The 27,411-nt window shown below is 38.9% G+C and overlaps 1 protein-coding gene across 19 annotated transcripts in view; it reads right to left on the reverse strand.

Annotated features, from left to right (window-relative positions):
• Positions 1 to 27,411, reverse strand: part of BCAS3 (BCAS3 microtubule associated cell migration factor) — a 579,161-nt gene that overhangs the window by 177,729 nt on the left and 374,021 nt on the right. Inside the window, exon 25 of one of the 19 annotated variants that reach the window (XM_087854577.1) lies at positions 1,019 to 7,367. The exons of the other annotated variants lie outside the window; for them this stretch is intronic. Within the exon in view, the coding sequence (XP_087710703.1) occupies positions 7,318 to 7,367 (50 nt within the window). The 3' untranslated portion in view covers positions 1,019 to 7,317. Of the gene's footprint in view, positions 1 to 1,018; positions 7,368 to 27,411 lie in introns of those variants that run through there. 19 annotated transcript variants of the gene reach the window in all.

Below are 27,411 nucleotides of genomic sequence, written 5' to 3' on the forward strand. Positions count from 1 at the left end.
CTCTGAGCTTTTAATCGGTCCTTCACTACAAGTCTCCTACACTAATGACTTAATGACGTTTGGCAAACCAGGGAGCACCGAATCTGGTCTCAGACACTAGAATATTTTCAATACAGAGAATTAATTCCATAGCAACTCCATGCAAGTTAAGTGTCTCTAAAAAAAAAAAAAAAAAAAAAAAAAAAAAAAAAAAAATCCTAGATAGTTAGAGCTTGCAAACATATTTTTATGAACTATCACAGCAAATACGAAGGGCTCTCCATGACTGAGTATCTTGCTGAAAGTATCTGAAGTGAGCTCTTCCAGATGATATATGCCCCCAGGCCTGGACCAAGTTGGGCTTCAAGAGTAGGATAGTGACATTTCACCTGCAAATTTCTAGTAAGGACAGAGATCCTGCCTACCCTCTGGAGCTCATAAGGTTACTCTTGTGTTAATGACCTCACACAACAGACAGATCCAGCCTTTCTGCTTCTCTTTCTCCGTAGAATGATTTCCCTAAAGCCAATGTTGGGCAAAATGCCACTAATACCACCATAAAGCCCCCACAGTGCTTGAAGGGGGAGGCAAGAGACAGAGGGTTAGGAGGTAATCAAGCTTACAGATTAAAGCTTACTAAAGCTACAAGATGAGCACAGCTCCTGGTGTTTATAGACTCTTCTAGTATTGAGCACCCCTCCCCCACCCTCATGGCACAAAACACGAAAGTCTTTTCATCAATGGACCTCGAAGGCTGGTATGCTTTAGCATTAAACTTCCAAGAACAGCATCTCTACTGGGGTTTTCTTTGGTATCCACCACAATCAGGCAACCGTTCCTGCCCTTCCATACGATGTTAAAATTACTCATGGCTGCAGACAATGAAATTTTGCTATCCATGCACTGACATCTGGGAGGGCTGAGTATGCACAATATTCTAGACACACAAAGTCATTTTCTGTGACAACAGAAGACAGGAATAGGAAAAAGTTAAAATAACAACAAAAATCAAAACAAAATAAAATACTATTTTAAGAGCAAAAAAAAAAAGACAACTATCTTTGCTTATAATTCAATAGTGTATAGCAGGACCTTTCCCAGGCTCTAAGGATTGATTTTTTCCCCCCCATAAAACATGCTGATGTTAGGCTGATTGGCTCAATTTACCTGTAACCCATCTCATCACTTAGCACATTATCCCACAAGTCTTTCCTACCTCTTGAATTCCTCAACCCAAACCCATGAACAGCAGTCACTTAGTTTTGAGAACTTAACAACTACAGCACTTCTATGCTTTGCAAACCTCCAGCATTTTCATGTAGGATATGTAAACTTCATTCATTATTTCCGCTTTTTCACGTCTTGGGGCTATACCCAGGTTGCTAAATTTGGGAGTACTAATTCCTGAGGGATATTTATTTGATTTTAAGCCATGACAAATTTCCCACTGCTATTTGAAAAATTATATTGCTTCACCCTCGCAACTATGTTAAAAGTTATGTAAATGATCCAGATGAACAAAAACAATTTGCGATTATAACATTGTTAAACGAATTAGATAGCAATGACTACAGCTTCCCAATCGCAGTTTGAGACAGATAAATTTATACTTTATTGATAGCAGGAGCAGAAAGCCCTAATCACTAAACGCCGGCACAGTCTGGTTTCTGTAGGGTAATGACCCATCTCTCTATTCATAACAACAATCTCATTCATCATAATTCACATTAAAAAAAAAAAAGGACTCTAGTCAAGCTAATGGAGGAAACGTGTGAAAAGTGATTGGCTGGGTAAAACTCTGTATGCAGCTGGAGGGTCCTAATTGATTATATTGTGCTGCAACTAAGCCTTCTGCCTAGAGCAACAGATCTTGATCTAACTGCATTTCAATTGATTTTCACTGATAGTCTTCTTTCTTATGTCTAAGGCTTAAAGTACTAAACTAATAAAAGGATAAAAGACTTTGTAATACAGATTTCAAAATACAGTGTCCAAGCAGGACTTCCAAGGAATAAGATGGCAGACTGGGTGTGTAGAGCTAACCAAACACAGGAGAGCCAGAACCTGTGAATTTGGGAGAAAAATTTTTTTTTTGAATGTTTAGGATTTGAGTCTGTATTTTTGAGTCCAAAAGCAAAACACTAACCTAAACATTCAAAGATACAGTGTCTAATATTCATTTTATTATGGGATGTAGAAATGTAAGACAAGAGATTACCCATTTTGCAGCTATTACACGTGTTCATAATATATCCATTTTATTGGTTTAAGTACAGAATCAAAATGCCCTGGATTTGGTTTTCTCATTAAAAATAGTGATGATAGGCTGGGGCGCCTGGGTGGCTCAGTTGCTTAAGCATCTGCCTGCCTGTGGCTCAGGTCATGATCCGGGGTCCTGGGATGGAGCCCTGCATACAGCCCCAAGACCCAAGTCCTGAGCCCTGCATTGGGTTCCCTGCTCGGCCAGCAGTCTGCTTCTCCCTCTGCCCCTCCCCACTGCTCATACTCTCTCTCACTCTCTTGCTCGCTATCTCTTTCACTCTCTCTCTAATAAATAAATAAAATCTTTGAAAAAAATAAAATAGTGATGGGTTTGGGAAGAAGGCAACTACAATGGCTAGATAATGTTTAACTTCCAGGTGAAAGACCTACTAGATTAATTGGAACACTAAACCAAAAATCTAAAAATAGCAAAACAACCCCCCCCCTCAAAATAGCATTGTTGAACAGAATTTAGAATGAGGGTATACATTGCCATCCTTGAAAATTTAACAGTTTAACTAATATACAATAAACTGTGCATATTTAAAGTAGACAATTTGATGTTTTGACATATGTATAACCTATGAAACCATCACTACAATCTAGACACTGAACATATCCATCATTGCCAAAGATTTTCATACTTATGCCCCTTTGTGATCCATCTCTCCCCTCACCCCATCTACATATCCAGGAAACCATTCATTGGTTTTTATAGTACCATACATTTGTTAGCATTTTCTAGAATTTTATATAAATGAAACAGTATGCATTCGTTTGGTCTGGTCCTTTTATTTATTTGAGATCCAACCATGTTACTGCATTTGTCAAAAATCCATTCCTTGTTATTGCTGTGTAGTATTCCATTTTATGGACGAAGTGATTTGTTTACCCACTGACTTGAAGGACAATAGAGTTGTCTGCAGTTCTTGGCCACAACAAATATAGCCACTGTTAAATTTTGATATATGACTCTTTGGGTGGACACATGCTTTCATTTCTCTTGGTCAAATACTTAGGAGTGGAATGGCTAGGACATATGGTAGGTATATGTTTAATCTTTTAAGAAACTGTCAAATTGTTTTCCAAAGTGTTTCTATGATACTAGCTTTCCAGTCATAGCGTATGTGAGCTCCGGCTGATCTGTGTGCTTGCCAAAACTTGGTATGGGCAGTAGTTTTCAATATTAGACAATCTGCTAAGTATGTAGTGGCATCTCATGGCTTTAATTCGCAATTCCCTGATGACTACTAATGTTGATCATCTTTGCAAGTACTTATCTGCCATCTGTATTTCTTCGTCAGTGAAATCTGTTCAAATCATTTGCCCAATTTTTCTTTGGCGGTTTTCTTACTACTGAGTTTTGAATTTTTATATATTTACATATTCTTTTATCAGATATGTGACGTGAAAATATTTTCTCCCAATGTATGGCTTTCATTTTCTCCTAGTGTGTGGCATTCCATTAATTAACTGATGGAATTAATTCCATTAATCCAAAACAGATGTTCTTAATTTTGATGACGTTCACTTTAATTTTTTTTCTTTTGGGGACCATACTTTTAGTGTCAAAACTAAGAAACTAAACTTCTATTGATTTTCTCTATTTTCTGTTTTTATTTATTTGATTTACACTTCGATCCTTATTCTAGTTTATCAAGATGGGAGCTGAGATGATTGATTAGAGGTCTTTTTTGTTTTCTAACATAGGCATTTAGTGCTATAAATTTTCCTCTAAGTACTGCTTTAGTACATCCCACAAATTCTGATATGTTGTGTCTTAATTTTCACCCAGTTCAAAATAATTTCTAATTTTTAAATTTCTTCTTAGATCCATTAGTTATTTAGAAGTGTTAGTTCCCAAATATTTGAGGATTCTTCCAAATATTGTGTGGTTATTGATTTCTAACTGCACTATGGTCAGAGAACATACTTTGTATGATTTAAATTCTTTAAATTTATTGAGGCTTGCTTTATGGTACAGAATACAGATTATCATAGTAAATACTCTATATGCCTTGAAAAGAAGGTGGTTCAGCTGGTGGTGGTGAAAGAGACATATACCTATAGACAGATAGATATCAATTAGACTAAGTTGGCTATTAGTGTTACTCAAGTCTTCCATGTCCTTGCTGATTCTCTGTCTATTCTTCTATCAATTATTGAGAGAGCGATGTTGAAATCTCCAACTATAATTCTGAATTTGCCTAATTTTGCTTGCAGTTCATTTTTGTTTTATAGGTTCTGAAGCTCTGTAATCAGGCACATAAACCTTTAGAACGGATAGGTCCTCTTCATGAATCAACACCCTTACACTCTGCATGTTCCCTTATTCTGTACTAATATTCTTTCTTCTGGAGTCTACTTTGTTTATTAATACAAACTTTGCTGTTTTCTTTTGACTAGTGTTAACATAGTATATTGTTACTTCCACGCCTTTACTTTTATTCTATTTGCGTCTTTATGTTTAAGTGGGTTTCTGATAGGTAGCATATAGTGGAATCTTCCTTTTTTTATCCAAGCTGATAATTTATGTCTTTTAATTGGGTATTAGCCCACTTACATTTAACATGATTTTGTTTTAAGTCAACCATATTGCTCTATGTTTTCTATGTGTCCATACGGTTTTTGTTCCTTTTTTCTTCCTCTCTGACTTCTTTTGGATCGACTATTTTCATGATTTCTTTTATCTCATTTGTTGGCCTATCAGCTATATAAATCTTTGGTATTTTAGTGGTTACTTTAGGGTTTCTATCATATATTTGCACTTATCAAAGTTTGCCCTTAAGGAATATTATAACACAACATATATAGTGTAAAAAGCTTACAATGTTTTTCTCTTTATCACTGGCTCTAAGCAATCTGATTATGATGTGCTTTTATTTTATTTATTTATTTTAATGTTTTTTTATTATATTATGTTAGTCACCATACAGCACATCCCCGGTTTCCGATGTAAAGTTCAATGATTCATTAGTTGCGTATAACATCCTATGATGTGCTTTTAAGCTTTGTTAGGCAGGCCTGGAACAGTCTAGGAAAAGAGTCTAGGAAAAATTTCGCCCCACTGTGGAGACAAACCTTTCTGAGTATTCTCCCCATTTGCCTGTAAATGATAAGATTTTCCACTGTGGCTGATGGAAATAGAAACTTCTTTGCAGCCCTACGTGAGTTCCAGTGAATTATTCCCTCTTTTTAGGTGGTTCTTTCCTGGGCCTTGGGTAGCTTCTCACGTGCGGAGCAGTATTCAGCTAAAGGCTAGAGATCTCTGAGATCTCTAGAGTTCTCTATCCATGCAGCTCTCCTCTCTGGTACTCTGCCCTGTGCATACCATACACCTTGGCCTCCCCAAACTCTCAGCTTCATTTTTTCCACTCAGAGAGACTGCTGTGCTCCACCTGATCTCCCTCTCCCCAGAATATGTATTGGCAATGAGCCAGTACAATGGTGGGACTCATTTCATTTGTTCCCCATCTCTTGGGGATCACTGTCATTAACGACCTGATACTTAATACCTTGAAAGCCACTGTATCATGTAAATATCCAGTTTGTTTCAGGTGGAAGGGTAAGTCTGGTACCTCCATTCATTGAAGGCCTTGTAAAATTCGATGTATGGAATATCCAATTAATACTTAGAAAAATGAATGTTAATTATTTCACCTTTATTAAAATCAACTTACAGAAATTGAAAGGAACATAATCTATTTTAAATGAGATTAGTAAAAAATTGTACGATATCCACAAATATCCTTAGCTTTAAAAAACACCAATTCATGATCTTACCACTAATACCACTCTGCCTTTCAAATGGTCTTTAGCATCCATATTAACAAATGAAAAAGCATATTGGTTTTTCTGATTTTGTGTTTCTTTATGAAGGTTGGTGTTGAGAATTTCTAAAGTACACTAAGAAATCCTTAAACTAAAGAATCCTGTCTCATAGTACAGTTAGGTTAGCCACATGCAGAACCCCAAACCAAGTCATTATACAAAGGACTGGACACATAAAATGTTATCTTCATTCTAGATTTCATAAGAACTGTTAAGTTGAAAGCGATTTACCATCTTGCTTCACGTGAAATACTTGAAAAGTCAGTTAAAAGTAGGCTTACTAGCAATTTATGGTCGAAACAACTTCTGGTATTGTCTAAACATGGGAATGAAATGGTTATTAGAATTACTGTGAAAATATGTTTCTTGATTGTGAGGTTTTAAAAATTAGCATGAAATACATTCCAACTTAAATAATGTATTAGCTGAGAGCCCAATGAGAATCCCTGTGTTCTGCCCCTTAAAACAGATGACCATTTTAGATAATTAGGTTAAGAGCAGGCCCCTGCTTGATGTGCCCATGGATGAGGACACATTTATTAACACACATCTTGAGGGGTGAGATTTTCTATTTGCAGGCACTAGAAAACTAGGCAAAATGACCAGAAATTAGCTTACATATGTAGATCTTTCAACATCCTATATCTCTCTAGGGCATTACTGAAGTGAACATAAGTCATTTCAAAACTGTACTGTATTGTAATTAGAATATAAGGTATGAGAAGTCGTATTTACAATGACTATAAGCCCTCAGAGGAAGTTAATGAACTGAGGCTGACCTTGATCGCTGACTCAGATCCTGCAGCACAGGGCAGTACCTGCTCCCTCTCCCACATTTGCCAACCTTTGCTACAACAGTAATCAATTTGCTGTCTTGATCTCTCAAGCATATCATACATTTTTGGATCCATCATTAAGCCTCAAACTTGTGGCCTAATTAAATTATTGAAGAAAGACACTTTGGAATTCTAGACTTTGGCAGGAGAAAAATTAGAGATAAATATTTGAATAAGGGAGAAAATTATGACCTAATCTCCATGCAGTCATTAATGACTCAAAATTGCTGTTCAAAATAAATTAACTTTTACTTGATTGCTTTTTTTTTTTAAATACAAAATGATGTCAAACCATTTTGCAGCGTGGTAATTACATCCTAAATACAGTATGTAAGAAGAGAGAAACAGAAAACGCTCCAGGGACAAGACAGCTCCACGTAACAGGTGTAAATAGATATGAAGTTGGTGTCTAAGAATCATCAAAAGGATCTTCCGGACTGTAGACATTACATGGGAAAACTGTGGAGGAATAGAAAAAAGAAAAAAAAAAAAAAAAGAAAGCCTAGAGTTAGAGAAAGGAAAGACAGAAAAAGACAGATCAGAGAAAAGAAAAGTCAAGCTTGATGCAGCCAATGAAATAAGCTAATGCTGAATTTTGTCCATGGCATAAATTCAGTTGTTTCCTATGAATGATAAAAGCCAATGGAGAAATCAAATTATTTCTAGAATGAGGAGACAGGCAGTGCCATATTATACCAAAGAGGAGAGAGAGTAAACCTCTAGTTACAACAAATATAAAAAAGTAGGTTTTACAAACAGACTCTTAAATACAGAGGACATACTGGTGGTTGCCAGAGGGAGGTGGGTGGGGGGATGGGTGAAATAGGTGAAGGGGATTAAGAGGTACAAACTTCCAGTTATAAAATAAACAACTCACAGGAAGTACAGCATAGGGAATATAGTCAACGATACTGTAATAACATTGTATGGTGACAGATGGTAACTACACTTATCATGGGGAGCACTGAGTAATGTACAGAATTGTCAAACCACTATGTTGTACACCTGAAACTAATATAACATTGTATGTCAACCATACTTCAATTTTTTAACAAAATAGATTTTAGCAAGGCAAAACCCCATTACAAGCAGCTAAGACGGTGAAAAAATAGGCATGGGGAACACATGAGATTAGAAAGAGTAAAGGAAAACAGGAATTAATTGTGAAAGCACTAAAAAACAGAGAGTAAATCATAGCATTTCTCTTTGCACAGAATGCCGTTCCAAAAATTACCACCGTTCAGACACAGCCCTTACAAGAAGCCATAGTCCCATAAACAGGATTTCTTCCCTTACCTCTGGGCGCCCGTAGCACTACATATATGTAAGGCTCCTGTGTGGCGTTTGCGTAAGTTTACCTTAGAGCCCATTAGCTGTAAATACTTCTACCCCATTGGATTGTAAACTACTTACGTCAGGGACCTTTTCTTTAGTATGGTACCTAGTACTTCATGCCCAGGACACACCGGGGTGCTCAATGGATCGCTGCTTAAAAGCTACCTGTCAGAAGCTTGAAAATACCGATGGTGAGCTTTTGTTTCTCTCTCAAAAATCTAAGTATTTACAGGTCAGGGAGAGTTGAATACTAGATATGGCAGTATCTTGTTATATAAATTTAAGTCGGTGTATCAATTTCGCTGAATTTTACCTTCTCTTAAGGCGGTGGGATTTGATAAGCATCCTCTCAGTGCTACACTTCTAAGACGATGATTCTCCCTTCCCTGAATGCAAAGCATTTATTATCTGTACCATTAATTTCGCAATTGATCATATAATGCCTTGCGGTATTTCTTCATCTTTTAAGTAATTCAAATTCATTTATGCCTCATCTTTCCCAACTAAAGCGCCTTGAATGGAGAAAGGAACAAAATTTTCTCATCTCCCACACTGCTAAGAACACAGTAAAGATACCTAGTTCACAAAACAAGAAAACGCTCATTGGGCTGGAAATTCCCATTCTGAGGCCCCACTGCAAATTGCCTTTTAACTAGAAGTACATAGTTGGAAGGGAAGACTGATGAAGCTATCAGTTATATAAGCGGGTTTACAGGACAAAAATATGACACAGAAGATTTCAAGGCTTCTGTTTGTTGATAACCTGCCAGAAGGAGCTCCCAGGAAGGGTGTTTTGCTTTGCAAGGATGAAAAGGAACTGAGCACCGGCATCTCCTAAACCAGCAACAATAGGGGATGACTTATCAGAGACTTAAGTTCCCTTTGTTCACGGAGAAGCCCAAGGAGCAATTACCTGCTTTCGCCGTGATCATTACCATCACAAAGAATCGGGCAGTGTCACAGGGTGGAAAGACAGCATTTGGCTTTACAAAACTTCCATTTGACTCCCAGCTCTAACACTCGGGTTATCAGGCTGAAATTCCTTAACCTCCCTATGCCCCTGTTTAAAATCATGGATAGATATAAAGTAACAATTCCTACCAGGGTTCTTTCAAGGATTAATTGAGGCAATGTAAATGAAGAGTTCTCTATAAATTAGAATCATTTTTTAAAAAAATCACATATTGCACTGAGCACAGGACACCATTGAAGTAAGTGTGGCTAAGCTCAATACGGTGGGTGGTAAGGGTAAGTTCTTCTCCGCAGGGCATCTGAGCACTAATTTCTTTGGATCCCAGGGCTTCCTTTGGGGAAAAGTCTCTCATTTAAGTCCTCTGAGCCCTAACAGGGAGGCTTTTGAAACATATCAAGTAACTGACGAAACCACAGGGGGAGAAAAGGCCATCGGAAGGCGTAAGAATCTAGTGGGTAGAAACTGTCAGGGCATGCTTTCTTCCAGGCAGGCCTGCTGGGCACCGTGGTTCCTGGACAGACCTCGCTATGGAGAACCACCTAGGGATTGTCGCCTTTCAACCTGAATGCCCATGGTAGGGTTTATTTAGTTCAGCATTCTCAAAACAGATTATAGAATAGACCAAGCAAGAGAAAACACGTTGGGGTTAACAGAACATTCTTAGTAATGAAGAGGTATCATGTCTATGTAGATACAAAGTTAAAAGGAACTGGAAAATTATGAACCATGCTTAATACAAAAACTACACTGAACGTATTTTTTTTTTGATGATTTAGAAGACCGTTCAGTATCATGTCACTATTTCAGAAACACTATACACGTGATATCATGGTGCTTTTATTGTCTTCTTTAAGGGTTTTATAAATTTCCTATTATTGAGGTCTCCAAATATAGAAGAAGTCAAGCCCTTATCATTGATTTCAGTGCCTAACAATATGGTCACTTTAATTAAAACTTCAGTTTTGTTGTTTTGTTTCTTTGACTCCTAGATACATATTAGCATTTCTTAAACTATATTCCAGAAGGGACTCTGGAATAAAACCTTTAAACTCAATAAACAATCTAGACAGCTCTGCATCGGAATAACGTACCATAGCTATTCTTTCAAAACTAAAATATCTTGGTCAAATATTAAGAAAAAAGAAACTATTCTATTTCCTGATACTTAAGAGTTGACCCCCTAACGTTAAGTGTAGAAGAAATGTGTTATTCAGGAATATCTACCATGTGTGCTGTAGTGCTTTACTCCTATGATGGGAACAACATCTACTCTGGCGAATCCATTCTAGGTATTCACAATTACATCACACAAATAGAGGCTCATTTATTAAATGAATATGAACATTACCTGGTCTTTCACCAAGTAAGACTAAACTTACAGAACTATGTACAAAACTCGAAGAAGATACGTATGTAGTTTTTTTAAGGAAAAAATTCTAACACTATGATGGTCCTCTTGAATGTCTCCTATAATAAGAAAAGGCAGGAACATTAAGAATGTAAACAATACCCTGTTCTTTCTCATATTCCACCAGGAGTGGTTCCTCAGGTTCCAGCCTTGGCCAGAGAATCAGCTCCTCCCCAAGGAGGGCACTATGACATGGAATCAGTTTCAGAAAGAGAAATATATCCCTGAGCTGGTTTACTTATTATTTTTGTTTTCAACAACAAAAAGCTGAAAACTGCAAAAAGCTATTAGAGAAGTCTGCTAAAATAAATGCAGAGTCCAAAAAAATCAGTGAACCATACCAATAAGGGTTATTACTGGGATCATCTTGGTCTTAGCTGCTGTACAACTGACTGTAGCACAGAAAAAGATAGTGAGGAATTCTGTCGGGACCTCTCCAAACGAAATATGGGGTGTGTATCTGCCCTTCCTCCGTAGCCGTATTAACAGGAGAAAATTCCCTTTCTGGGGAGGCCAATGCAGATGAAACCTCTATTTGTCGGAAATAAAAAGAAACCCAGGGGTCAGAAGCACCTCTGCAATTCCACTGTGAGTCCTCTCTCACGAAATGATTCTCTCCCTAACCTACCCCCATCCCACTAAGAATCTCGATCTTCCTGGGGCCTCCCCTGCTGATGTGAACCACACGCACACCTGTAAGAATGGCGCTCCACACACACATTGCAGACACTGTCTACTGAGCAAGGAGATTTCCAAGAACAGATGTGTAGTTCTTACTTTTAAAAGACGTACGGGACCAGCATACACACACACACACACACACACACACATACACACACACACACACACACACACACATACACACGTACACACATACACACATACTATTTGGGGTAGTAAAACCATCCACGTAGAGACTAAACCACATATTCCAGCAACTAGAACTACATTCGGCAGGTAAATATAAATCAGCTCTGCATTTATCTCTTATACACAGATTTAGGATTTCTTAGAAGGAATCCAATTTAGTTACGGCATCAAATATGTGCTTTTCTCCCCCTCCGAGAGAGTAATATAATTGAATTCTGTCCATCACAGCAGATCGGTGCTGTTCATCTTTGTCTAGCAACATGTGTATAAAGGCCAGGGAAGGCAGTACTGATACTTCTCCAGCACAAGCTACTAGTTAAATATCAGCTGAGGAGAATGAGTTCAACCAACCAGACAGCAACTCAGGCACCATGAAACTGGATTTGCGGAGGCTGGTGTGTGTGTTGGGGGGAAGGGGTGGATGACTACCCTTAACCAGCAAACCACCCTTGCCCTCAGCTGACATCGCCTTTCCAGACGGCTTGCTCAACCATTGCTCAGGTGCTTCAAAATAAAGGCATTGTCTGTCTTTTCATACAGAAATGTGTACCGTGAGGTACAGAATGTAAAAAAAAAAAAAAAGACACCGATAAAATCACATGATCGATCAAATACTGCCTAGACCTATAGGCATATTCTGTGCCACTGTCTCTGCCTTTAACGAATAAATGGAAAAACAGTGTGCTCTGTGCTAATGAAATCAGGACAACTGCTTTAAATTAAATATAACAAGTAGACCTTGTAACATGACCGAAATCCATCCCAGGCTTTTTCTAAACTCCAAATGCACCAAATTCCTCCTTAACAATATTTGATAAGAGATGTTTAACACTTTTCATATATTTCCTGTAATTACACATTTATAACCAAGTGTGGATTTACTTGGCAGCCAAACCAAAATGTTTCATATTGCTCTTCGATTGCAACCCTTGCTGCTGAAATACAGTATACTAAAAATGAAATAACTTTTCCATTTTAATGTGGTTATAAGCTTCCTGCTAGGCAGCAACCTAATTGAGACTTTTGATGTTAGCTTTTTTAAGGCATGCTATCCTTCATCATCTGCAGAGTATTTTAACTATAGATCTCTTGCAGTCTTCCTAAAGTTGACAGAGGGAAGGGGGATGGGGTGGGAGGAGGAAGGCCACTTTATCAAAGTCAATGGAAATACAAGGTATTAATTATGTTAAATGAAGAAATATGGGCATTTGGTTACTTCTGTGGGTCAGAACAATTTTAGCCTGTCGCTGCCAGCCGGCTGCCTCTCCCCGAGCACCCCTGCATTTATATCAGTTGCAGGAACACACCAAAGTTCCAAAAAGTGAGGAAAGCAGCCACCAAGTAGGGCCTTTCCCCATCACCCTGCCAAGGTCACAGTTTCAACTAGCATGACCACAGCGTTAGCCACTACAATCGGTAATAAGGCCATGGCCTTTTTTTTTTACATTTTGGAAGCAGAGATGTTAGAAAAATTGGTAAAACCTTGGCCCAAGGCAATTAAAAAAAAAAAAAAGCCCTCGTGAATAGGAAGTAAAACTTTTGTGATATTTAGAAAAGAAAACAAATGGTGTACTCAATTGCTCTCAAAGCAGAGTTGGCTCACACAGATGCAGCTGACTTCTAAGCTTTGCTTCGTCGGCCAAGCACAGGGTCCAGAAGCAGAGTTACAGGGAGGGAAACATACATGTCGGCCTCCATGCCCAAACACATTTTATTAAAGAACACTTGGGAACTCTGGATACGAACAGTCAAGAAAGCCAATAGCTGTTATGTAAATGCAACATATCCTCTATAGGACCGGGGTAGGACTTCGTCAAGGTCACCCAGAAACATTTTAAAAATCCACTCAGACTATTTTATGAAGGTTTTCTGATCAAGGAATCAGATATGTTAAGAAGTCGGGTCACTGTAATACAGCGCAACAATTGTGAAAATAAACAACACACCAAAAACCCAACCCAACCCTCCTGCTTTTGACCAAGAAAGCAACTTTTTAGTGAACTATACTTCCCTGCACTTACTTTATATTTTTTAATCTAGTAGCTATAATGATTTTGGACAATTGTATTTATAGGTGATACTAATTTCAATATATATTTTTATTTAATTCAAAGATAACTACGAATTTTCTCTTTTCCTTCAATTTCAGAAAATTCTCAAAGGAATTAATTTAACTATGGGACTAATTTAAAGAAACGGATCCTTTCCATATAATAGGCAAACAGAATTTACCTGTTCTAGGACTTGGTTTTGAGAGTTCTCATGGTACAGTTTTTTAAAAACAGGAATTCATCAAAACAAGGCACAAAAACCCTGTGACTGTCTTTAAGCTTACATTACATTATAGGTAAAGAGGGGGACATCTTTTAGGTAAAAATCCCCCCCCCCCCCCCCCCCCCCGCCCAAAACACAATAACTAAGCCCACAGCACTCAAATGAAAAGACAAAGGCCCTCCCTCTCCCTGCCTCTGAAAAGAAACAGTGAAGCCAAGGGCCTTTTCACTGTTGTTCAGTCACTGCGACCTTACTGAAATGCATGTGCTTCTCTATAGCTCTCCCGCGTCCTCAAGGATGTTAAAAATACACAAGATTTCTATGTAAAGATATTCGTTACAAGCTGCAAGTACTTTTCCTAATCTTAATTCAATAAAAATCCACATACCATGAGTCAGGCTTACCAACTGGTGTTAAGTCAGGAATAAAAGGATTTAGAAATGCATTCACCTGCAACCACCTCACAATTTTCTTCCTCATTTCACATACTACTTCTTGGAATAAAAACGGTGTGATAGGAAATTTTACTTTTGTTGATAATTAATTGTGGCTAGAAGAAACAACTCCCGCCACAAGGAATTTAAAAGTAAACAAAATGAAACCTCTTTAAGCTGACCCTGGGTATACCTTCTCTGATATTAAACCATAGCAACATTCAATTTTGAAAATAAGCAGAAGTAAACATATTGATTTTCTGTTCCTATGTGTAATTCTTATTGAGTAATCAGAGGCAAAAAAAATTCCTAGCTGAGACAGTGAAGACTGTAACTCTATCCTCAGGCTTTAAAGGAGAAGATTTATGAATACTTACGGATTCAAAAGTTTGTGCTTTAAATGAGAAAAATTATGGTTACATATATTTTGATTTGTTGATATTAAATTGTGTCAAGAAAATATGCAAGCTGATATATAAATAATTTCTCCCTAAATATACATAAGGAAATAAATACATTTCTGACAATACAACATGTGAGCTTCATATCAAATTTCTGAGCTTTTAGCATTTTGGGTATTTGCTAACTTTTGTATTTGTTTGTATCTTTCAAATATATAAGACCCTTATTTTAAACAAATGTAGTCAGACTAGCCTGGCTATTCCACTGATGTCTAAATAGAATTCCTTTACTGGAGTTTCCTTACTGACTCACGTACTACCCCCTCTCTCCCTTTAAGCAAATAACAGTTATCAGTCAACCGGCTATTTGTGCAACTTGAATTTCATTGTTAGGAGAGGAGTGTGGAAATTATTCAAAAGTCTAGATAAAGACAGCCCGATATTTGATGCAATATTAATGCAATCTGTCTAATCTCAGTTAAAGATTCACTACTCGACATTACCAATTATGATAGCTACATGAACTCAGTAAAATACTTTTGAAAAAGGTATCAGCCTTGTATGTCTAACTTGGTTTTTAAAATGACTCAGAGATTTAGCCTAACTACACGAAAGCAGCCGATGTTGGACTAAAACAAACACCAACCACATATTCTAGCACTCTTCCTAAAAAAATGCCCGAAACACTTGAAAACTTGGCATACGCGACAGTACTAACATTACAAGAGATTTGATGGGTCATGTAAAGAGTAAGAAATCATCTCCTAGATTTGAAGGACAGGAAAATAAATCTTTCCATGGATGTAGAAAAAATATCCAAGTATAAACAAAATATCCATGATTAAATAAAACTTTAGGTGATTAAAACTGGCTAGCATTTTACAATATTAACGCTAATGGTTCATCATAGCCTTGTTTGTATATTTAACAGCTCCCATAAAATTAAAAAAAAAAAAAGACTTGCGGGAAGGAGAAGCAAAGGGAAAACTAAAGCCATACATGGTTAAGGATGGAGATAGAAGAAATATCACATCAGCCAGAATTAGACAATAGCAGTTTCCAATGTGGGGTCAGGAAATAAGGTAGTTAGAGAAAAGTTGCAATCTAAAGAGAAAACACTTTTAGGAAATGGCAAAATTAAAACAGAAGTAGATATGTAAAATAGATGAATGAAGACAAGGTCTTCCTGCACCAAGGGAGTTGTTTAGGAGAAACAGTGTCCGTTTGTGGCCAGCGATAATACTTTCCATTCAATAGAGTTTGCAGCTTGCTGATTCATATGATTGCAGGCTGGCGCCCTGCTGGCGAGCCTCTCCACTGAAATTAAATCCACTCTCTTCAGTTATAAATTATAATGCTCTATAAACAACACTCCCATTGGGAATGGGGAGAGCGAGAGAAAGAGAGGAAGAGAAGGAGAGGGAAGAGTGGAAAAACGAGGGAGGGAGAGAGGGAGGGAAGGAGAAAAAAAAAGAGCTGTAGAGGGAGAGCATTTCTGCATCGTCCACTCACTGTTTAATGTTCTGCTCTTCTGCAAAAACAAGGAGAGCAAGTCTTCCACAGATAGCCCTCCTGCTGTAATTCCTACACTGTTTGATGTGGAGCCCAGAAAGGCAAGGGGGATAGTAATGGGAGGCTACGAGGAAAAGCACTTAGAAATCAATGAGTATGCAAGAAGGAGAAAAATAGATTTTAGACATGGATTTTTCAAATATATTATTGAATGTATCTCTGGGGTCCCAAGGGAGACCCAAAATAAAATTCCCGATTCTACTTAGATAAATTAGATCTACTCGTTGTGCATCTTTTGATATCCAAATCAATCAGTGATAGTCCCTCAAAATGCAGGGGGGTGGGGAGCAAAGGAAACAGAGGAAAGCGAAGATAAAAATACTCATGCCTTCACAGCTACAGACAAGGAGTCCGAAGCACAAAGAAAGTTCAATGATTTGATCACCCACAGCACCCAGAGATTAACGATACTTCTGGTTTTTTTTTTTTTTAATGAATACCTATTTCAGAATTCAATGCTAAATTCACAGGAAAGTGAACCTCAGTTGTTTCATGTTGAAGAGGTGTTTTGTTTTTTAAAGTGGTTTCAAAAGGGAAAAATATGGCAAATATTCAGTTTGGTCAATTAGCTAAATAACTCGGGGAAGAGCCCATCACCGGGCTGTGCTGTATGCAGCAGCTTCAGGGAATTCTATCCATAGTCGGGTTTCTTTGGTGTGTGTGAATCTTCTTTAGGAGAGATTTATGCTGCAAAGCAGGGAAGAAATGATTCTTGTCATATGCCAATCAGCATTCTGAGGAATCGCGTTCACGGGTTGCTCATCAACTGTAAAAGGACATGGTTCCATATGAAGAAAAGATCTTGGAAATTTCTTACCAAATGATGAGCCTGGACATAAAAATGGAAGGGGAGGCAGGAGCTGGAGGGGTGAAAGGAGGAGGGGGAGGCAGGGAGAGAAGCCCATCCAAACCTGGGTCTGAATGGGATTTGGGAGAGAAGCAAACCTCCAAAACCCCAAGGTGCGTTTCAGGTGAGGAGACTCCCAGAGAACCCAAACCTGCACAAACACAGCCTTCCGTTTCTCTGTCTCATTGAGGCAGACTGGATACTGCTCTGAGTTTCCTTCCAGAGCAACACGATAAAAGCAAGCTGCAGCTTTCTACTGAAATCACGGGGTGAAGAAGGAAAGGAAAGGTGACAGATCCTGGTTTTAGACCTAAAGTCATTTTACCAGGCTAAACTCCAAACCCTGGAAAAAGGGCTTTAAAATGGAAACACTGACCCAAACCTTAACTAGAGAATTAGGTTTAGGAACGACTGAGAGTTTACTCTCTCTCTCTCTTTTTTTTTAATGTGTCCGGCTGACTGTCTCTCCGTCTCCCTGCTTTTGGTTGTGGTGCATACCAAGTAAATTATTTGCTGATAGGTGAATCTCAGCAAATGCGTTTCTTCCTTTGAATGCCTGGTGCGCTTGTTGGGAAAAGTCATTTAAGTCACTTAAAACAATCCCATGAAAAGTAAAACTCAATTCTGAAATAAGAGTATAACTTAGAGCTTAAAAATAAATTAAATAAAGGAAACATTAAAAGATAAATGGAGCAGGATGGTCTGTGGCTGAGGTAATCTGAGTGGAAAGGGAAGAAGGAGGGTTACGTTAATAAATGATTAAAAGGCCTTAACAAGGGCCTATCAGGTTGACCAGGAAAGCATTCTTCTCCTCGGCTCCTCCTCGAGACCACCTTTTTTACATTTGTTCTCAATGCTGATCAATATGGTTTTCATTTGCTGATTTCCATAATGCCATATGCGATCTGCCAGCCTGACATAATGAAGCTGGAAAGAGGTGAAGTCATTTGAACATTCTCGCTTATATGACTGTCGCCGGTTCACCAAATGCCTGGTATTTGAAAGCCAATATTTTTCTTTTGCTTATTGACAAGTACCAGAGGAGTTTGCCCCTAGACACATGTAAAAACTCAGCATTGGGTGGCAAATTTAAATTAAGATTCAAGTTAGGTACTATACTTTTTCTGTATTTTTTTTTTTTTGCCACCGTGCTTAAACTGTAATTTAAGCTTGATTACACAGAGAAAGACAAGATTTGAGTGTGAATTATCCATTTTTGATCACAAATGCTCCTTTCTGCTGATAAAGCAAGAAATCACAAAGAATAAAGCACAAATATTTTCTGATGCCACCAAAGGCTCAGGACATATTTATTTCTTCCTGTAAAGAAGTCAATTTGGTTGTCCCACTACTATTTGTCTCCGATAACTTCCACCAAAATTCATATCAAACTATGTTGACTAACTTTTTACTCTGTCAAAGTTACTTGAATCCATGCTCGAGGATGTTGAAACATTTTTATCATGTAGAAGTTTCTTACACTTTTTTTTTCATTGTATGGTAAGATGAGCTTGTTGAGGTCATCTCACATAAGAACCACACGCAAACCTTCCATGAAGCCTGAAATGTGCCATTAAAAATTCTGTTTAGTTTATTGGTCACATTTCCATACTAAAAGACCATTTCAAGTAAAAGTGCAGGCAGGAACACATTTCTGAAATGACTTCTTTCATCTTTTGCAACTCACACCGAAAAAAAAAAAAAGTTGCATTCAATCAAAGGAATACTTCAAATTTACCTTTAAAAATGAGATTATATTTAGTGCCAGTACACCTTCATTCACAATAAATTTTATTCCTTTTTGCTACACTGAACACATTAAGTAATAAATATTCCTGTGATTAACCAAAGTCATGTTTTAGTTCTCAAGAATGTGAAAAGTCTGTGGTGGGCAGTTCTGTCCCGGAACTATGAAAACAAAATTGCAGAATTTCGCCAAAAAATTTCCCTGAGTTTTCCCCAAAAGGTGAATGTGTCATGACTGAGTCAGAGCCCAAAGTTTTAAAAATAGTTGTATCTCCAAATATTGTATCTGTTCCAACTCTTAGTTCACAGTCTCTGCTCGGTGCATTACGAGTCCTTCCTCCCTTCCTCCCTCTCACCCATCCTTCCTTCCTTCCCTCTTTCCTTCCTTCCCTCTTTTCTTCCTTCCTCTCCCCTTTTTACACATGCTCACCCTGCAAAGGGCATGGCTGGCTCAAAACAAAATTGAAGCAGAGCAGTGTGACAAATATCTAAAGGAAAGGTTCTTAAAGAGAACCAAGTGGTCCTAGGGAAATGAACAAACACCACGCTTCCCTACTCAGTCCTTGCTTCCCATCTCTAAAAGAATGAAGTGTTGTCTGTTTATTCTCTTTTCTCATAATTCCATCATTGATGAGAAAAGGACACTAAAAGGATGAGCCCTTTAAACTGGCCAGTTTCAGAACATGGATTGTTTGAATTTGTTGGTGGTGGGGGTGGGTGGTTGTTAAGTCCTTTGGAAAAGAGCAGCAAATTCTACTCCTAAATGGGAAGACAGAAGTTCGAACATAGCTGTTTACTAAAGAATCTCATAAATGCTGTCGAGTTCTGATGTAAAAGTTGATAATGAGGTAAACAGTGAAGTTTAGCAAAAAACAAGAACGCAGAAAACCAATAGGAGGATTCTAAAGGCATACAGTGGTGGAGAGAATGCATTTCAGGGACCTTTCTCTGGGGCTCTGAAATTTTTGGATTAAGGTAAAAGCAAAGGATAAAAACCGTGCAGTCTGTCTAAAAGTACCAAGCTATTTTCTCTCATGAATTCCAAATTAAGTAAATAGGAGAGGTCACATTACTTTAAGGGTTTGGTGAAGTCAGATCTTTTAAGCTGAGTCATCGCTTTCCCTCTGATATTCATAGTGAAAACAGAGCAAGCAGACAGAGGGAAAAGGTAATCTTGCCTACATTATGAGTAAAGAAAGGCAGGAGTGATGTTCTCAAAGTCTAGTGACCAGGGGCAGACTACCCTACAAGAGCCATAGGAACTAACATTTTGCTTTACTTGAACCGTAATTACCACACTGAGAGACAGGTCAGATTAACACTCTCCTACATCATCACATTATGGTAACAATAGGTTAGTCAGAATACTTGAAGAGACTCTCATAAAAGATGTAATCACAATCAGTATAGACTTCTAAAGCGAGGTAACGAGGGGGGGAGGGAAGGCAAAGGCCACTCATATTTGCAGAAGCAACAGGAAGAGAAAGAGGGTTCCATGTACAATTGACAGGAGAGAAAACCATCCAGGTTCTTTTGAGCTCTAGTGAGCCCGGATGGATGAGGAAATCTACGAGTTAGAATAGGATGATAGAAGAACATTAAAAAAAAAAAAAAAAAAAAGGAAAGGAAATCTCTCCTGCAATATCCATACAGCACAAATAACAACAGTTCGGTAATAAGGGGTTCCCTTGCAGAGAAAAAAAAAAAAAAACCCTGGGAGGCTGTCCGTAGACCCCTTGCTTCACCTGGGGCAGGGCAATCATACCTTTCACTGCTTTGTAGAGGGAGGTGTACTCAAACAAGAGGGCACCTTTCTTTCCAAAACGAAAATGACCAGGAACCTGCCGTATTGGTACAGTTGTGGTCCTTTATGATTTTAAACATACCCTCAAGATCTCATACGCTTCATAACAAAATGAAACGTGAAGCTTGGAACTGGATGTCTGGGGGCGCCTGGGTTGGTTCAGTCGGGTAAGCATCACTCTTGGCTTTGGCTCAGGTCGTGATCTCAGGTTTCTGGGATCAAGCCCTGTGCCTGGCTCCACGCTCAGCACGGAGTATGCTTGGGATCCTCTCCCTCTGCTCCTCCCCCCTGCTCACATTCACTCTCTCTCTAAAATAAATAAATAAATATAAATAAATCTTAAAAAAAAAAAAAAAAAACTGGAAGTCTGGTCCTTCCTGTAATCTCCTCCCAGTTCAAAATGCTTGCATCTCTTGCTAGCCACCATTCTCTGAGATCTGCTGTAAGGCTCAACACATTCAAACCTCAGCATCATCTTCTTGGTTGAGTTTGCCTTTTTTTGGGCCAATCGACCTGGTCTACCCACCATCACCACTCTGCTTTGTCATGACACCGCTTTCCGTGGGCAGAGGATCCTTGCCCTTCCTGTGCTGTGTTGTGTCCACTTTGTGGGGTGGGTGCCGGCCACACTTCTTACGGAAAGGCAGGCAGGCTTAGGACCATTCACCATGTTCCGGGGGTGCGAGCAGTGCACCAGCTACGGGCTGTTGTCACCACCACTGCCGCATCTGTTGCACGTGCACAGGTGTCTAGAATTGAGCAGTCATTCAAAATGTGGATGCTGAACGATGGGGAGCTTTCAGAGCAATGAGAGGAGCTGCAGAAGTCCTTTTTTTTTTTTTTTTTTTTTTAAAGTAGCAGCAGTGAAATTAAAGAAGCAGAAGAAACAGGAGGAAGTAAGTTGTAGGCAGTGGTCCTTGTGGTCACCACAGCCTTCAGTGACAAGCTGGAAGTGGAGGTGAAACCCAGTGGTCTGGATGTGGCTACACAGAATTCTATGGCTCGAGGGCCTTATCATCAGTAGAGATTTACTCCCCTTCACCTGGGCTCCCAGGGAACTCCGAACTACGAAAGAAGGCTTGAACAAGGGTGGGAAACCAAGATCTTGAGTAACTGAAGGATTTATAGTCAAGTTTAGCGAGTGAGAAATAAAATGATGAAGTAAGTACCTTATTAGTAATGCTCAGGTCAGGACCAGGTCAGGGTGGGTTAAAGACAGAAGAGCCCTCTCGCAAGCTCCAGAAGGCGTCTCCGTGGTTTAAGACATTTTAAGCAAGGCCTCAGTTTCCTTAACTCTAAAATACCAGCGACCCAATCTAACTATTAGAAGTCCTGCAAAAGCTAAATCCAAATGTAATCAACTAGTGTAAATTATGAGATGAGAAACAAATCTGTTGAAGGCAGATAAAAGAGAAGGCTGCCGATTTCTGGAACGACTGTAAACGCTCGGCCAGTAGCAGAATGTCTCCTTCTAGGGCAGGTAGGGCTCTATCACACATCGGATCTGACTGTTGCCACTTTCCAGTCCATGTGGGTGGTGGTTATTATTTTTAATGTATTCCTACTTCAATAAGTCATAAATAAGCTTACCTATTCAAATGACCACAATAAATGATGAGAAATAGCACAGTGACCCAAAAGCAGCAAAGACCCAGAAGGCAACACTTAAAACATAAACTGCCAACAGCAACCGGATCAGGTTTCATAAATCAGAGCAGCAATGGCCCTAAAGAGTGGGAATGAGAGCTCCAGTAATTGCAGCCTTCTGTCTGGGAGCATACTGTAAAAATAGCCACAGTAAGCACTCCTCCTGACCAATCAATAGACTCCTATTAACCTCCTGGCCAATTACAGGATGATTGGCTAAGCAAACAAAGAATTATTGGCTGTTTAGTTGGGACTTTATTCAGGCCTCTCTCTTCCCCTGTTTCTCATTCTTTTCCTCCTCTGCTCCCCACCCCCTTTCCTGTTAGGAAAAAACATCTGCAAACACCTGATACTCATCTGCGTCTCTGCAGTTGTACAGTCTTGTTAAATTGTTACCACCTTTTCCACAAGCAGTTTTGGCAATTAACCCCATGGCCAGGGACTTCAAAGAAAACAACTGTTGAGTTTAACCTCTCCGAGCTACCATAGATTCTTTTATGATTTTTCCTGAAACACTTTCATCCAGGGAGGAAAAAATGCAGACTGATAAAATTAATGTTTATTTTAATATTTGGTTAATTTATTAAGAAGATAAACGCCTCAGACGTTGGCCGTAACGTGGCGCACTCGCTTCTCCAAGTCTCCAGCAAGTGAGGTTTCATTTCAATTTACATTCCCAACACATGTGTGCTTCTCTGCTCTTCCACAAATCCTACATTTGCTGGAATCCAAGGATTTGATACATTTGACCCTCTCTTGCCCCTGTTCACAAATCTCTCATATGTTTCTCAAAACTGTTTAAAAGTTCAGAATGAAAAATGCATGTAAAATTAATGCTAAGAACCAAAGTTGCCATTAAAAATCTATTTTCATTTTATATTTTTACCCTCGTAGATACACTTTTTACATTAAAAGCAAGGCTAATCCCCAACTCTCATGAGAATAAACTACTAGCAATAAAGATCAAAATATATGACTGAACAAGCAATACAATTCTTCTTGAGTAATCTTGTGGCCTAAGTGTTTCAGTGCAATTTATGCTATGTAACCAGCTTTTTACAGCTGTATATAATAATAATAATGGGCCTGATCTTACCAGCTGAAAGCAGGTTTGTGGAGGTGTGTTAACTCCTTCAGGCCACGAAGTTCATTTAAAATTTTAACAAAAGTACTTAAATATTTAGTAGATCCTGAGAACTAACGATTTCTCCTCTCTCTCTCTGGCAAGGTCAGACCTTGTAAAATTGCCACTAATACTTTTGCCACTCTTTGTGAAACTTGACGGATTCTACAGACGACTTAGCGTATTTGTGTAGCTTTTCTAGAAGTACCATAAGCTTGAAATAATAACTAATAAATCCACAGAGCAACAGAGCTTTTGTTTGATATTTACAATCGTCAACACCTTCATGTTATCATTAATTCCTCCCAAAGACATAAGTAACTGTTCTCTGTAAGAGGACGCTCTGGTACAGCACTACCTGATGTGATAATTTTGATAAGGGCCTGGCTTTAACCAAAGCGCACGTTTCCGCCAAAAAACTATCACCAGCACCACTCCGGTGAATCTATGGAAGACAGGAAGGAGCAGAGTACTTTTGGACACAGACCCCAGGTAGAATTCCACTTTTGCTACTTACCAGCTATGTTGAAGGTGGGTGAGTACAAATCATTCTCCCTAATTTGCAGGGATGTTGTGAGAATAAAATGGGGTTGAGTATATACCATGTAAAAGTCACAAACTTTTCCTTGGCCCTTACTGTTTTTAAAATCAGGAAATATCCATAAAAATGTGAATTTCCTGTCTCTCTTGACTAAATGGAAGGTCTGGCAACACCAAGCCCACATTTCTGCAGTGGCGACATGGGCTGCAAGAGCAGGAACAGCCTGAAACACAAGTTATTTGCCATCGCCCCTACCACTTAAACTCAGCCATTGTAGAATCTGAGGTTTTGAACTCTCCATGTCTTAAACCCTCTGTCTGAAGCAGAGTTTGGAACAATGTCAGACACAAAATGTCTGGTATTTAATAAATATTCAATGAAAGGTAGGTATTATAAGAAGAACTACCACACTAAGACTAAAGGAGGTTTCATAGATACCAAGCAAACATTTTACGCGGCAAATAATATATCAAGCTCTGGAAATAAAAGACAAAAAAACCTCCCATGTGTTTATATATACGTATATGTGTTGTTTTCCAAACCTTCCAAATAACATCTCTACTGGTCAAAAATTCCTATAGCGCTTCCTTTTTCTAATTCTTCTTCTGAAATTTAGCAGAGTACTACCTTGTATTGGTATTTGCGTCCCCGACCAACTTGTAAGCTCCTTCCATGTGTACTCCCAAAGCATTGTTGAGAACGTAAAAACACCTCTAATTCAGACAATTAGAGAAACGGCCAGTCTCAAACAAGGAAACGGGGGAGTTATACGTAAGAAGAATACTTGTCGAGCGGCAGAAGTCTGTTAGAGCTACTTTGATAGAAGAAACACCTGCAATTAGGAATGCTGTATCCAACTAGCTGCATAAATAGAAGCGTTTGAAATGCTTTCATTTTCTTCAGTAAGTCAATGGTCTCCTCTGAAATATGGTTTAAAATACCATTTGCATAACAAATTTTACTCACAGGTAGTGCAAATATAGGCTACAACTGAGCACAGTCACACATTCTGAATCAGTGGGATCCAAATTAGGCACTTGATTTTGTTATCAGCCATAATCCCATCCTTTTGCTGTAATTGTGAGGGTCACAAGGAAAGAAACCTTGAAGAACAACGTCAGTGGAAGAGCAAAGCCTAGAATTCAAACCTGCGTTTCTAGCTCAGGATTCTGTCGTGGTTTTGTTTGTTTGTTTGTTTGTTTGTTTGTTTCTTATGGTGGGGGGGCAAAGGGAGAGAGAGAGAGAATCCAAAGCAGGCTCTACGCCCAGCACAGAGCCCTATGTGGGGCTCCATCTCAAAACCCTGAGATCATGACCTGAGCCGAAATCAAGAGTCAGACACCCAACCGACTGAGCCACCGAGGTGCCCTCAGGATTCTGTCATTTTTACCTTAATTATAGTTTTATTTTCAAAGCCATGAAAACAACCTACCAATTTGATAAGGTCCCTTTAGACATCTGAGGAGGGAGTGGGTAGAAATACTCCCTAGAGGTCAGTCATTTTAAAGAATCTGTGTTCGAAAGCAATTTTGAGATGGACCCAAACTGGTACACAAGCACTTAAGTGACCTTGTCCTACGGAACAGTAATGTGCCAGCTGCCTGCCTGGGGTAGACTGGACACGGAGGGATGAGTCCTCTAGGAGTAAGGGGCTGCAAGGGAAGGGACAAAAATAGTCTCTACCAAGAGGAAGATAAAAGGCAAGGCTCAAATTCCTGGAGTATCTTCCAAGCAGCCAGGGACAGTTTGGTGTTTTTTTGCAAACAAGTGGCCTGGACTGAAATTTGTGAGAGAAGGGAAAAATGAAATATGTCATGTACATGAGGTTCAAATCAAACCTAAAACTTCCTCTGTCCACTCTTGTTAAGAGGACTTTCATATTAAACAGAACTCTCCAGAGAGAAAAGCGATTTCTGGTCATTCTCATTGCAGTATTTGGCTTTTTTTTTTTTTTAATTTCTTCTTTTTTTTTTAATATATTCTTTGTCAACTTAAGTAAAAGGGGGAGGGATATTTGTGCTGAACATTTAAGCACCATTTTAAAAAGAAACATTAAATGACACAAGGGTCTGGTGCTATGCTGTACAGTTCAATGAACTCCCGCACAGATCAGCAAGATGGTTGGAAATGCCTCTCTCCGTCTGTTTTTCATCTCCAAAGTCTGTGTACTCAGTAGAGTGTGAAGAGAGCCTCTCTTCTCTTCAGAACATTCTCCCAATGGCCCTGCCCCATCCCCCACTCCCTCTCCATAGCCCCTGCAGCAGAGAACAGGAACTAGAGCAAATGCTTTTGTGAATTAAGAGATCTTGTGAGCGTAAATTTGGTCAGGCTGCTCCTTTCTGCAGGCCAGCCCCTGCTGCTGCCCCAGGATGTGAACTGTCAGTTTGCATAGCTGGTGATGAGTTGCAGAACCATCAGCAAAGGTGAAGACGGCAGAAACAAGAAAGATTCAAGACTGGTGGAAATCATTTCACAAGGAAAATTTCAGCCATCAGTGGGAGGAAGCTTTGAAAAATGCTGCCATTTCCGAGTCAGAATGAAGGAAAAATTAAATTACTGCCGGTGAGGCGAGCCAAAGTTGCATCTCCCTCCAGGGAGAGTTTTGATAATGGTAAACATTTGACAGCTGGCCTGGAGTTGTTATCTTGTTCTAACAGTTGTTATGGTCTAAATGAATATTTCTGATAAGGAGACAGAAAGAAAAATTTAAACACTTTTATATTTTTATGTTTTAAACCCTGTGGTGGTGAGCCAAACAGGTTTAGAGCAATTTGCCACTCAGGGCCTACTCAAAATCCTGTAATGATACTGGGTCTGGAAATCTTACTGGTATCATAATTTCAGTTAATCTGCATGAAGTAATTCTTTGATGTAAATCAACTTACTAAGAAATTATCTTAAACCTCTAGCTTCCTCAGCGACTCAAAAACAATTCCAACCATTGATGTGGAGAAGTCAAGAAAATAAAGGGTTAATTAAGGCAAACTTCAACGCTCAAGAACTTAAAGCTCCAGAAAGGGCAGAGAAATGCTGTGTTGTTAAAGAGTTCGGGTTTGTTGGGGGGTTTTTTTGTTTTGTTTTTTGTTTTTTAGCTATGGAGGGTCAACGTTAGAAAATTCTTCTTTCCCGGATCCTGTGATTTTTGTGAAAAATATTGGGCCAAACATTTCAGAAAGGTAACAGATAAAGTAGCCAACATTTTAACCTTAAAAAGGACGGCTTTCTGGATGCCTCCTGAGGGTTTCACATCACTAAGATGTAGAGTGCATGGAGAGAGATCTCACTGTAAAACACTCGCTCGATTCCTAAATATAGCACAAGAAAACAAGTCTGAGTTATTGTCTGAAATGTTCCAGGTCTTCACAGGCATCGGATCTATTATGGTATCTAGACACACACGTAAGAAGGCTCGGAAGAGGAGGGAGGGAGTCAGTTGCCTTATATGGAGTTGCTGATGGTTGTGTCTTCTGAGAAAATAACTGAAGTCCTAAGAATACTAGAAGCCCCTCAATCTGCTTAAAAAAAGAA

Source organism: Ursus americanus, chromosome 23, assembly GCF_024610735.1.
Source record: "Ursus americanus isolate L20-20 chromosome 23, mUrsAme1.1.p, whole genome shotgun sequence".
Lineage (NCBI taxonomy): Eukaryota > Metazoa > Chordata > Mammalia > Carnivora > Ursidae > Ursus > Ursus americanus.